Source organism: Rhagoletis zephyria, unplaced genomic scaffold, assembly GCF_001687245.7.
Source record: "Rhagoletis zephyria isolate East Lansing unplaced genomic scaffold, Rhagoletis_zephyria_1.1 Rzeph_scaffold_00629, whole genome shotgun sequence".
Taxonomy (NCBI): Eukaryota; Metazoa; Arthropoda; class Insecta; order Diptera; family Tephritidae; genus Rhagoletis; species Rhagoletis zephyria.
In genome coordinates, this window is record NW_016157713.1 from 66,859 (window position 1) to 81,104 (window position 14,246).

Below are 14,246 nucleotides of genomic sequence, written 5' to 3' on the forward strand. Positions count from 1 at the left end.
CAGCACACAACCCTGAAATCTAAGAAAAAGTCTGAGGAAGGCCATTAAATAGCAGCACACAACCCCGTGCCTTCCTCAGGAGTGAATATAACTACAACAACAACGACTACTACAACAACAACCCAAAAAGGTTGGTTACTGTCTATACTGTGGTCCCTACTTATCTCCCGAAGCTGGCAAATGCAAATAAGGATTAAAACCAATTAATAAAATTAAAGTAAAATATTTACAAAGTTAACAAAAAAATACTTTGTTTAACAAAATCTATAAAGAACCCTTTTATTTTTCAAAAAACCTGTGCGACAGTTATTATTTTACGCCCTGTACTTTGCCATTCATATTGTGGCAAACACTACTTAGTAAGCAAAGTTAAGTGTGATAGTGAAAAAGTATAAGCATGGCCGTAGCAAGGTAGGTGCAGGGCGCTCGGATATTAAAATCAGAAAAATATTAAAATATTTATAAGACTTAAATTTAAAAAAAATGGCCATACATTCAGGAAGAGTCTGGAATTCTCTCCTATAAGGGCGGTCATTTAAGAGGCGGTGAGCGAAGGGGGAGTGGGCGTGGCACCTCCAACCCCCACCTAGGCGCCCTATGGGTCCCAGGGACCCCTTAGAAAAATGGCCAAAAACCACAATTTTCACTTGCGTCCAGTGTAGAATTCGGTTAGGGATTATAACCCTTACTACGTAGAATCCTCCTTTCTGTGTTACCGATGAAGAGAGGAGGAACCCCTCTCTTAGTCAAAAGTGTATAACATTTCTTGTGGATTATATCCAGCTTCGATATCCAAAGTATTTTTGCACTTAACTCCTTTCTGCGTAGGCGGCCTTCGGCCGCGCTTAGGGAGCATAACCCTTACTAAGTGGAATTCTCCTTTCTGTGTTGCCTAGGAAGAGGGGCAGGCACCTCTTTGTTATCAAGAGTATATAAAAAAAATTGTGACTTTTGGTCATTTTTCTACAGGGTCCCTAGCGACCTGTAGGGGCCCTAGGTGGTTGAGAGTAACACTTTTGTCAATGGCGGTTCATGCCCTCCTAAAAAAGGTCGGAAAAGGTGCCACGTCCACTCCCCCTTCAATCTCTATCTCTTTAACAGCCAACCCTATTGGAAAGCCAACCCATATAGTTATTTATTTTTCACATTTATTGTTGCTTTGAAAAAGATTTCTAAGATATCTTTGTTTGCTTGCAATTAGTGGTAATAAGTAACAGTAGGGGCCCTAGGTGGTTGAGAGTAACACTTTTGTTAATGGCGGTTCATGCCCTCCTAAAAAAGGTCGGGTAAAGTGAGCAGAGAAGTGAGTTGCAAGTCAGCAAGCTACAAGTAAAGTGAGCAGAGAAGTGAGTTGCGAATAAGCAAGCTATAAGTTTAATTGTGTTAACAAGGTTAGTAAATTGTTGTTATTGCTTTAACAAGTATTGTAAAGTGGTTCTACTGTATTAGCGAATATTGTAAATTGTTTGTTGTACAATAAAGTTAATTGTACTACAATTTGGTCATCGTTAGCATTTATTTAACAATCCAGAGATACGAACCGAGAGATTTGGGAAATCCCTCAGTACAATACAATAAACAGTTTATCCCCCGATTCCCCGCGTAAATTGAAATTCCCACAAAAAACGGTCCATTCCCAATTCCCCATGCAAACTGAAATACCCCGCAAATTCCCCATGAGCTGGCTTCCCTGGCCAGTAGCAAAGTCTTCTCCGCCGTTGAATAAATTGGTCCGGCCATGTTTTCTAGGATATCAGCTGTGCGTAAAATGACAGATTGAAGGTTTTAACTGCGAACAATTCTAGGATTTTTTGGATAAAGGAATATATGGTGCTAATCTGATCCTGTGGTTAAAACTAAAAGAATATGATAGCGCAATAATATTCTTATTTATCTTCCGTGCCCCATTAGATGTGATCAAAGGGCGCATTTGCTTGGGTTTGCCAAATGGTAATGTGACTTAGATAGCAGCGCAAGCTAACGCATAAGGAGGCAATTCACCAAAGGGACAGTCCCGTAAGTTTTCCTTTGACCATTATATAATTACTTAAATATTTAACTTTCATTTAGTTTCTTTAGTGAATGCAGTGGCTGCTACCGTGTTATTAAGTCGTAAAATTCGAAAATATAAAATCGTTTGAAACTCTCTAAATAAGAGGTTTGCCCAAACCGCTCCCTTATGTGCAGACGAAACAGAATAAACGTAAGCAAATTATGAGAATAAGGTGACAAAGCCAATTAAGGAGTTTATATTAAAATTTGAACAAATTCATAATTGTTGTTAAACCCATATACAAGTACACCATGAATAACGATTCGAAATTGAGTGATGTCAGCAGCGAGGCTCTAGCAAGTGGTCCTCACATTTACACAAAATCCTTACTATCGGCATTTGATTGGAAAGAGTTTGCGTGTGGATGCGGAGCCGCTTTTATAAACATAGGCGTTACCTATCCGATATATAAAATGATTTTTCGCCAAATGCTTCATGGTGTGCCAATGACATCAGCCTTTGGCCAGTTACGCCACGAAGGCTTAGCATTTCTTTATCGTGGAATCTTCCCACCAATGGCACAAAAGACTATTTCTTTATCTATTATGTTTGGCGTATTTGACGGATCGCGTCGATATTTAATCAATAACTTCAATATGAATGAATATACCGTCAAAATAGTTGCTGGCATTTCATCAGGCACTGTTGAAGCGGTGCTTCTTCCCTTCGAAAGGATACAAACACTGCTGGCGCACTCCAAATACCACGAATACTTTGCTAACACTCCGCGAGCATTCAAGTAAGTTGTCACAATTAAAAATATGTAACTCGGATGTTTTCTATCAGCTTTTAGTACCAAAATTGTCATAATGGCCAATCTCATCTCCTAGTTTGTTTTTTATAACTATACCCAATTGATGCGTATAATTGTCAAAAATATTAACAATAAGTACATTTTATTCGTTAATTTTGAGCTCCCGACCGGTTATTAAATAGAACATAGATTTTGGTAGTTTTATTTATTACATTTATTGATGTCGATATTTCGCCTTCAATCTGAAGGCATCTTCAGGAATTATTGAGCTATTAAGTACATTTTGTAATATGTATAGCTACAACTAAATGCTTATAGCCACTACCAGCTAGCATTTTATTCTTCAAGTACGTTACATTTATGCACATAACATATACATAATTTGAATTTGAAACATAATACATAATTGGAATTTAGACAAAACACAAGATACAACTACACATGCATACATATATGTAAACCCACCCAGCATTTTCTGAAATTATTGATCATATACGAGTCTTTTTTGAGCCCTCTGCCCGATTAAGGGCCAGTTTTTCAGTGCACGGCCGTGGTTTAAACTAAGTTTAAACGCCCGATCTGGCTGGTTTAAACTAAGATCAGCCAATCAAATGCCAACCAGCTGTTCAATTTATACTCAGTTTACTTAATCTAAGTTTAAACTGGCACTGAAAAACTGGCCCTAAAACGGTCACAAATGTGCTCATATTCTGATCATAAAAGACTGTTCTTGACGAGTCTTTTATTGCCCACTTTTCTGATCAGTTTTGACTCTTTTGGATCATATTTATATTCAATCGTGAATCTTATTCGAATGATATTTCAGTCGTATTTCTAAATATTTTCAAGCCTCTCGAGTAATTTTTCAGTTCTATTTCCAATTATTTTCGAGCCTTTTCCGCTGCGTAAAATTAAATAAGTATTAAATTGGTTTATAACTAGCGAATCAGCATATTTTATTAAAAATCCATTATTACTGTTGAAAATATTTCAAAATTACCCTCCCGGATAAAATTAATTGGCACAGAGAACTTTTCACAATGTATTCAAACTTTTTTGTTACAATTTCTTTTCACAAATCTTTTTGGTTAAAGCATAGCTCATATTACAACGAAAACATAAAAATAAAATGTCTAATCTTTATGCAGAACTCAGAAATGAATTTGCAACGTTTAAAATAGATCTTCTAGAAAGATTTTTAGTATGCAGTTTTGTAGCCCATAAAATTTTAGTACAATAAAGGTTCCAAGGTTTAAAAAATCGCGTTGATGTTTGGCAGTGACAGTGTCTTCTATATAAAAAAAGTGGGGAACATACTATATATGGAAGACACTGTCAGAAAAAAATTGCCAAAAATGGAGTTGAAAAATAGGAAATTTTTTAATCTTCCTGAGTTTTGCGATTTTGCCGTAACACGAGTTATGTTTTTTATAAAAAATTTGCGAAGAGAAATTAGTTAAAAAACTTTTCCCGCATTGTGAAAAGTTCTTTGTGCCAATACTTTTGTCCGTATAAAAATTAAAAATATTGAATTTAAGAAATCCATTTTACGAATTGCGCGGGCTCTTCGCCGTGTGTACTTGCAATGATTGTGTTTGTTTTCGTTTTTCCAACCCGTCTTTAGCATGCCCATGCTTTTTTACCACACCGTTTATTTCTTAGGCTGTGCTTTAGATTCAAGATGGCAAATATCTACTAATACTAATACGTATTTATATTGCAATTTTCTTACACCACGCACTTCACACCACGTCACGACTCTTATTGTTAACATTTGACCAAAAATTATGCGTTAGGAGCAAAGGCAGCTGAAACAAATGATTTTTTTTAAATAGCAAAAGTAAGATCACATTTCAATCCCCAGCATGATCGATTAGTGATTGCCCTACATTTTGTTTTTTGCCCACTTTTCAAGCGTAAGGGTGAGTAATTTTCGAGTCTTTTTTTAATCGCGGAAGCTATTAATCAGTTTTTAATCATCAAAAGTGATCGAAGAACATTCAGTAATGTGATTTTTATACCCAAGACGAATGTATAGATAAATGATCAGAATGAACAAGAAATCGATTAAGCGGTGACTGTCTGTCCGTCTGTGCACACTATAGCTCGAGTAAAAATTAAGATATCTTAACGAAACTTGGCATGCTTATATCTTTTCAGCATAGGACGGATGGTGTTGAAAATGCGCAAAATCCGACGATAACCACGCCTACCTCCCATATAACGGTAGTTTTCAGAAATACGAAAATTGCGATATTTTAGTAACTACTAAAGATTATTCACCCAAAATTGATATTTGCAATTATTTTTAGACGGAAAATAGGAATATTATAAATTTTTGGAAAATGGACGTAGCCACGCCCCTTTATGATTACATGTGTATATCTTGCGAACTTCTTCACCAATTTCTCCCAAACTTGGCACAGTTGGTGGTTTTGAAAAAACATACCAAACGGCTGACAATTTAAAAAATCGGACAATAACCACGCCCACTTCCTATATAACGGTAGTTTAGAGAAATACGAAAGCTTCGATAAATCAGTAACTACTGAAGCTAATTTATTCAAAATTGATGTTTGCAATAATTCTTTAGCAAAAAATGCGCTTGTAATAAAATTTTGGAAAAAGGGTGTGACACCGCACACTTATGATCACATATGTGTATCTCGGTAACCGTTCGATCAATTTGTACCAAACTCGCTATGATTATTGTGCTTGCCACAAAAAGGCAAAACGTTTGAAAGTATTGAGATCTGATTAAAATTACGCCCACTTTTCTATAACGGTTAATTTCAGAAATGCTTGAAACTTCGATATTTCGATATTTAAGGACGCCTCTTTTACCCAAAATTGTACTAANGCGCTTGTAATAAAATTTTGGAAAAAGGGTGTGACACCGCACACTTATGATCACATATGTGTATCTCGGTAACCGTTCGATCAATTTGTACCAAACTCGCTATGATTATTGTGCTTGCCACAAAAAGGCAAAACGTTTGAAAGTATTGAGATCTGATTAAAATTACGCCCACTTTTCTATAACGGTTAATTTCAGAAATGCTTGAAACTTCGATATTTCGATATTTATTTAATGTTCGGCTACCCAAAATTGTACTAACAACAATCCCTTGAAAAGAAGTAACATTATTACGGAATTTTGAAAAAATGGGCGTGATGCCGCCCGCATATATCTATATAAGTTTATCTCATTACATCTAACTGCACATTCTATCGAAGATGTTTGAAATAGACGTAAAACCACCCCTGTTTATCACGTAGCGGTAGTTTCCGGAAAGGTGAAAAAACCATATTGAATACTTGCGCCGGGTATTTAATGTTCGGCTCCGCCCGAACTTAGACTTTTTTACTTTTTATTAAAGTAATATTCCAAACACTATGTGGGAATACATACATATAAGCATAGAAGAAATTTTTAATTTTTTTTATTTTCATTTTGTCGTAAAAAGGTCTGTTGGCCTCTTTTTCCGCTAAAATTCCTGCGACTGCTCAACATTCTACGAAGAGTAGTTCGGCGCTGGGAAAAAACTTCGCGGAACGTTATCTTGCAACTCACAACATAAGGCGTCATCTGAGGTGTTCATTTTGTTGCTTTACTGGTATATGGCATTGGTCATGATGACTATTTTGGTACTAAAAGCTGATAGAAAACATGGATTACCTCGTGAGGTGGTTACCTATTTTCCCAGTGGCTATATACATACTTATGTATACATGCATATCACTGTATTCTATGATGTTTGAAATATTGTACAATTTTTGGATTTATTAGATGGATTTTTTAGAACAACACATCATAGTGCTCGTAACCCTGTTCGTTATTTACTCCAATATAAATCAATATTGACGTTCACAGCTCTTCTGCGTGTTTGGCAGAACTTCTCCTCAATTGGAGAGACTCATAGTTTTACGCCGTCTCTGAACGCTAAACGGTTCTTATGCGCTGGCTTAGGATTGAGCGTGGGATTTTGCAGCGGCTCACTTAGCCCTGCCTTAATGTTGTTGTTGTAGCAGCATACAGATTCTTTAGGGCGTGTTGCTGGAGTGACAGTCCATGGCCAGATATAAATCTGGGTCGCTCCGGTTACGCGTACCCGACTGTCGTGGGGACGAGCCCTGTCTATATCGGTGTGTCCGCTCAACCAACGGAAGGCCCATGGAGCGTTTCACTAGGACGGGGTTAAACCAGATTGGTTCTACTACTCAGTTACGGCAGCTGTCAATTGATGAACACCTATTCCAGTTACAATTATTTGGATAAAATTTTTACATAGTCTACAAATCAAAATGTTTCACTTAATGTTGTAACTGCGTAATACACTCTCGAACTTGTATACAATGTGTTAAGTATTTGTGTGATCTAGAATTCATGAATATTATGGCATCACAACTGAATCAAGTCTAATTACTTAGCACAATCAGTATTCTAAAGGTATTTTAGAAAACTTTCTAATTCTAATTACTTAGGTACTTTGCATGCCAAGAATATATACACCAGAAATTAAGTAAATCTGTACATAAAACTAACTATTACGTTTTAAAATATGGATTTACTAGCTGTGAAAGACTTTATTTCAATTGTTATAACTACTAAATATCATTCCAGCTACGTTCTGGTACATCACGGGTTTTTAGAGTTGTACAGAGGTATTGTACCCGTTCTTTGGAGAAATGGGCCATCCAATGCAATATTTTTTATGCTGCGTGAAGAAGTATCCATATTTCTGCCAGATACTGTACGAGTTTATTATCATGAAGTTTCTCTCGGTTTAATAACATTAAACCTTTTTTGTATTTAGACTTCCAAAGCAACTAAAGCGGCACAAGAATTTGTGGCAGGAGCAGTCATTGGAGCGTCAATTAGCACACTTTTTTATCCACTTAACGTGATAAAAGTTGCCATGCAAAGTGAAATGGGCCATAAACAGGAAGGAATGTGGAAGATATGCAAACGAATTTACTTTGAACGCGGAAATAGAATTAAATACTTCTACCGTGGATGTGGGTTCAACTCTTTTCGTTCATTTCTTAGTTGGGGAATCATGAATACGGCATATGAAAATTTGAAGAAAGTCATGTCGTAAGACCTGCAATTTTGTATTTCAGTAACAGTAAATAGCGCAAATACGAGTATAATGTTCAAACGACGGTGATGCATTGTAATGAAATATAACTTGAAGTTGAAGGCTCCCGGGATTTAGTACATGTAAATTTATGCATAAATATTAAAATTAAAGTGTTTCTATACTTACATGTACGGTGACCATCCGCCTTGCATTATACGGGACGCCAAATGTTCTGTATTTCTTTCACTGTTCTACATTTGTCCCGTATTCGGTGTTTCGACGCTCATTAAAATGACACGCCTACGAACGAGTTTTAAGTGATGTTGGTATATGATCGTAATTTTCTCCATAAACAGTTATTATTTTCTAATCTGGATGCCCGTGTTTCGATTCGAGGAATACATACAGTGACCAAAATATAAATTAGGACTCGGCATTTTAGCAAGGTTTGGCCATTTTTCCTTAGTTTATTTAATGTTTATTGTTTTTTATAAAGTAAAGCCCTTTTCGTAACAAAAACCATATAATACTGTTTAGGCGCTACTGCTAACACAAGGTGCCTGAATTCATGCTATGTACTGCCTCATGTACTAAAATTTCCTTCATAAAATTCATGATTTTCGCACTCGCACTTCTCAACTGCCATGTAATAAAACTTTCTTAAGTTATAATTTGATGACAGTTCAAAGCATGCTCGGCCTAGTCTGCTGCAAATACCAGATTTCCAACTTTGTGCAAAAAACTATAAAAATTAATTCTGCAATATTTCACCAAAATTTCAAACTCTTTAATTAGAATCTTTAGAAAAAAATCGGTTTGCAGTTTTGTAATTCCTTAAAATTGAGTATAATAATGTGCCGCTCACTTGCTTCTCTTTTAGAAAAATGGTTGAACGTACTTTGTATGAAAAATATGCGCAACATCGTCAACAAAAAAAAAATCAAAAATTTAATGTATGTAAGTCTTATCGACTTTAAAATTGCGCTTTAGTATACTAAAATTTGAGGTTTTTTTGAAACAAATTTTGCGTGGTAAAAATCTCGAGAAAAATTGCTTACAAATTTGTGATGTTACTACAAGGATGCTGTTTCAGGGCTAATGCATCTAGGACAATTGATGATTGATCATTTAAAGACCTGTAAGTTTTTGTGGAAAAAATTTACAAAATTATTTTTTGTCCCATATTCGGCTCCCATAAATATGGTCACCGTACTTATTTATATGTACTGTCCTACTTGCGCTTATAATCAAATTAAAGCCAAATTAGACTTTGTTCGAGTTTGTATATGTTCATACATACATACATATGTATATATATGGTGTTTTCCAAAACATATCAATACAAAGCTCCCACGACAGTCGGGTTTACGTAACCGGAACGACTCAGATTTATATCTTGCCTAGGACTGTCACTCCAGCAACACTCCCCAAAAACTTTTTGGAGAATTTGTATGCTGTTACAACAACAACATCATTATATTTTTTGTTTAATATTTGCAATGTTTTTCAAGTTAAATTGTTTTGTTATTGTTTTATAAATATATAGGTCATGCTTTAATCTAAACCACTTAAGTCAAACTTTCAAACTTTATACAGAACGTAGAAAAATTCAACAAAAATTCAATCTCAATTTNATTGTTATTGTTTTATAAATATATAGGTCATGCTTTAATCTAAACCACTTAAGTCAAACTTTTAAACTTTATACAGAACGTAGAAAAATTCAACAAAAATTCAATCTCAATTTTTAACCTTTTAATCTGATCTTTTAGAAAAATTTTGGGTACGCAGATATATCGTTTATGTAATACTAGTCACACAAGTGAAAGGTTTAAGCGGCTAAAAAATCGCATTGATTTTTTATGGATTTTTTTCGACGGATTTTGCGGTTTTATGCATATAAGTGAAATTTATAAAATATAGCGTAAATTTTATCAAATTTTTGGTTGCAATCTGGGCATTTTCTTATACAAGAAATTCCCTTTTATACGGTAAAAAGTGCAAAAAGCCGTCAGCAATAAACAAATAATTAAAAATGAACGCTATTTTTTAGCCGCTAAAACTTGCACTTCTTGTACTAGAATTAAAAACCGATCTATCTGCATACTCAAAATTTTTCTAAAAATTCAAACCAAAAAAGTTTAAAATTTAGAAACAAATTTGTTGATTTTTTTTTTTAGTTCTGTATGAAGTTTAAGTTTGGCTGACGTTGTTTTGATTAAAGCATGAATCATATTTTTATAAAAATTTAACTTGAAAAACGTTGCAAATATTTAAGAAAAAACACAATGCACTCACTTGATCGCCAGTGTGTATCATAAAATATAGTACACTCTTAAGTAGGCAGCAATGAAGAAATGCCAATTTGCGATTGAGTTGCGCAATAAAAGAGACTGATGCTTTGAATTGATGCGTTTTGGAAAACTTCCATCTTTATAAAATAAGAATGAGAGTTTTAAAATGTGTTATTAGAAAAATTGTTTTGTAAATTTAAGTAGAGTTGAATATTATTTATAATAATTTTTATAAACTGCCACCCCATATGGATTGCACCATAGTATTTACATATTGGCAATGTGATGACTCTAGAAGCTGAGAGAATAGTAGTGCAGATTTAAGGTTTTTTTGTTCTATAAAGCAGGACATTATTTATCTTACATTACATTATTGCAAATAGAGTTACGAGGGCNTTGTTCTATAAAGTAGGACATTATTTATCTTACATTACATTATTGCAAATAGAGTTACGAGGGCGCGTACAGATATAAAAATATAGAGGTTTCCTTTATAAAATACGTACGTACATATAAATAAAATACGCATTTAAACATTTTATTACATTGTAGCAAAACTTTCAAACGCTAAGTATGCTTTAGCATTTGTTATGCTATTTATTTTTTACCGCAAGATAGTGTATACATTAGGGCGGGTCAATTTGTATGGATTGATATTTTTCGACATTGTTCCTAGCATATTCGGATTCTTCATAAAATTCTAAGAAAAAAATTCCTCCAGACCATAGCTCTAAAGTCAATTTCGAGCCTGTGCATTTTTAAAAGAAGATATCTTATATACAAAAATGAATTGCTGTCCGTTAGCCTAGCTAAGACTCGAAAACGGCTTGACCGATTTGAATATTTTTATTTTTTTGGTTTGTTTGTTATAATATCCGGATGGTTAAAACGAAAAAAATAGAGAGTTGCCACCTGTTTAACAATTCAGTATAAGTAAATTAATGACATAAATTAGATATCGCAATATGGGTGTCAAAAGAAAGAGGTTATCAAGGCTTGCAGGCGAAAATATCTTTGAGGGGGTTTGCCACCTGTTTCAAAATTAAATTAAATTAAATTGGTAAGATAAATTAAATATTGCAATATGGGTATCAAATTAAAAAGGTTTAAGAAGGCTTACTACTGAAAATATTTTTGAGTCGAGTTGCCACCAATTTCAAAAATTTAATTCAGTAAAGTTGATAAGATAAAGTATTTATAATATAATAGGTGTCAAACGAAAAGTATCTGAAAAATTATTGATTAAGAAATATTTTCTATAGGCCTGTCACCTACCTGAGCGGTAAAAACTAAAAGCCATACTCGCAATTATTATTCAAAGCTTTTGAGGCTCGCATCAATGTAGAATACTGTAACTCCGTCAAGTTAGTGTTTATTGATGGCAAACAAAGTACTATCATGTTTGGCAATGATATCACCCCATCGAACAATGCACTCAGCCTCGATATAAAAAGAGAACAAAAGCCGAAGTAGTAGCCGAAGCAGTTCATACAAATGTTCCACAAATGAACTAACAAAAAATATGGCCTACGACTCTTTTATAGAAGCTGTGGATACTGGAGTAAATTTTAAACAAAAAAAAAACCGACTTCAATTCTCATATACAAATTTAAGAGTACCGTTATTTTCTTTATGGCCCATTATCGGATCTACATTCAGTTAGTAGGAGACTACCTCTAAGGAACCACCTTTCCTTTAAAAAAGAATTGTAGAAAACGGATAACGTAGTCCAAAGTTATCCGGTAACATACATAAAAGCATATTACGACGAATTAATAAAATATGCAGATTAATATTTAATACAGTGTTACGGCTATATTTTTTTTAATACAAACCTATGCTTGGGAGTTAATTGATACGAAAAATTAATTTGGGATATCTATTTTTTATTTAAAGAACCGCAAGATTGCACTACAAAGCAAATTACATATTTTTTACTATTGTAACGGGAGAAGTTACTGTATGTATTTTTTTATATGTACAGTGTCGAACAAAAGTTTTGGCACAGTAAATTTTCGCATTACATATATGCAAAGTTTTTAATTTATTTCCGATAATTTTTTATAAAAACATAGTTCATACTATACCAAAACACATAAAAATCAAATGTGTAAACCCTTGTGCAAAACTCAGGAAAATTCAATAAATCAGTATACTAATTGCAATTTTATATTCAGATTTTCAAGCAACTTCAAACTTGCACTTTGATAAACTAAAACTGAATGGATTACTAAACTGCATACTTGGAATTATTCTAAAAAATACTTTGCCTATATTGCGTAAAATTCACTGTGCCAATACTTTTGTTCGTTACTGTAAGTAAATGAAACTTTAACTTAAAAAACCAAAAAAACAAAAAAATTTACAATATTTCAAAATTATTTTTCGAATCTTAAGGCTGCATTTCTTTATTCATTCTGAACGTTTGGAATAAACTTTTTTGTTTATTTATTCTTTAGAACGTTCCTGATGATATGTTAACGTATATTTCAATGGCATTCTGTTTATTCTGGTTGTGAAATGGGTTTATCCGGAATGTATAAAGAAACGCAGCCTAAATTTTGTTATGATTAACAATGTATTTATATTTTTTTTTTTGGTTTTAGATCCTTTTTGCTTTCAACATACCTCGTGTTTTTTCTACTTTCTATTGTCATAGCCATAACTCCCTCTCTATTTTTACCAATCAATCAATCAATTTAATAATTTTTTTCGGCATTTTTCCTAAATACAAGTAGAGCTTTATAAAACTTGTATAACACCAAATGTTTATCAAGCTTAGGATTTTGTGTTATCCGGGCAGGCTTACTAATTAAACCAGAGAATATGTTTTCTTTATTAAGTTTACCCAGTTCCCCATTTTAAACTGCTGCCTGTACTGTATCAGCGGTTAAAACTTGTTAAATTTTTATTTAAAATTTTCGGTAAGGAATAAGCGAGTGGATGAAAAATATATAACGGTAAGAACGGCCCATATATATGTACATATATGAAAGAATACACACATGCGACGTCTCTAGCCATTGTGTGTCACTCCTTCAAATTGTAGTTATTTTTTTTTATTGTATTAAAAAAATAACGTTCGTAACACTTTAATAAATATTAATCCATATATTAACTTGGTATATATTAAAGACTAGAAGATGACCCGGTGAACTTCATATCATCTATAATTTATCTGAATTTCACTTTGATCAATTATAACAAATCTTCAAAATGCAATACATTGAGATCACTAATACTGCCTGGTGTTATAGCTGATAAAAGATTCCACACCTATGAGATGTGCCACGCCCTTTTTACAAACTCATTTATATACATATATTTTTCCATAAGCACCTACCATAGGTATCTGTGCATTTCAAATTTCGAGTTCATGTGACTATAATTCCGAAGTTAGAGCTGATTAAAAATTTTCACTATGGGAGGTATCCCCCATCCCCCTCCCCCCTTGGCGAGTTCCAATTTTTTACCCTATTATAGGTCCAGGAGTCATGGCAATACTTTGGCAAAATCTTATTCGATTCTGTCCATCCGTTTAGGCTGCAACCTGGCACATACATACTTCCACAAATATATGGCAGATTTGCTTTGAAGCGCCATATTGCCGTCCTTTAAATAAAAAATAAATATCAGAAATGAATTTTTCATATCACAAAACTCCGGAGCACAACCTTTATTACAAAAAAATTATTCCTAACACTTTAGTAAATATTAATCTGATTATGGACTTAGTATTAATTAAAGATATTTTCGTTTAAAATTGCGGAGGCTCGAAATTGATTTTAGGGCTATGGTCTAAAGGGCTTTTTTTCTTAGAATTTTATGTAGAATCCGAATCTGATAGGAACGATGTCGAAAAAAAATTGACCCGCCCTAGTATACATATACATATGTATGTTTGTATATATACTTATATGTAGTCATCCATAAATATGTACGTATTTTTTATTCAAAGTACATACATATTTCAAGAGGTCAATGCATTGTGCTTTAACTCGGCTTGTAATTTCATTCTATATGTACAAGTGCGTGTTCATTTAAAGTTGTTATTATTATTG

At 33.7% G+C, this 14,246-nt stretch overlaps 1 protein-coding gene across 3 annotated transcripts; it reads left to right on the plus strand.

The window, feature by feature from the left end:
* The first annotated feature begins 1,681 nt into the window (after nt 1-1,681).
* On the plus strand, nt 1,682-8,291 carry LOC108360791 (solute carrier family 25 member 51-like). Of its 3 annotated transcripts, XM_017613229.1 has the most exons (6): nt 1,682-1,846; nt 1,912-2,016; nt 2,080-2,203; nt 2,299-2,792; nt 7,432-7,561; nt 7,625-7,909. In XM_017613229.1, the coding sequence occupies exons 3-6, from the start codon at nt 2,180-2,182 to the stop codon at nt 7,907-7,909; spliced, it is 933 nt and encodes a 310-aa protein (XP_017468718.1). In that variant the 5' UTR covers nt 1,682-1,846; nt 1,912-2,016; nt 2,080-2,179. The 3 variants fall into 3 exon arrangements, with proteins under 3 accessions (XP_017468718.1, XP_017468717.1, XP_017468715.1); XM_017613228.1 differs by having other exon boundaries at nt 1,682-2,016; nt 2,071-2,203; XM_017613226.1 differs by having other exon boundaries at nt 1,683-2,016; nt 7,625-8,291.
* Nucleotides 8,292-14,246: the final 5,955 nt, after the last annotated feature.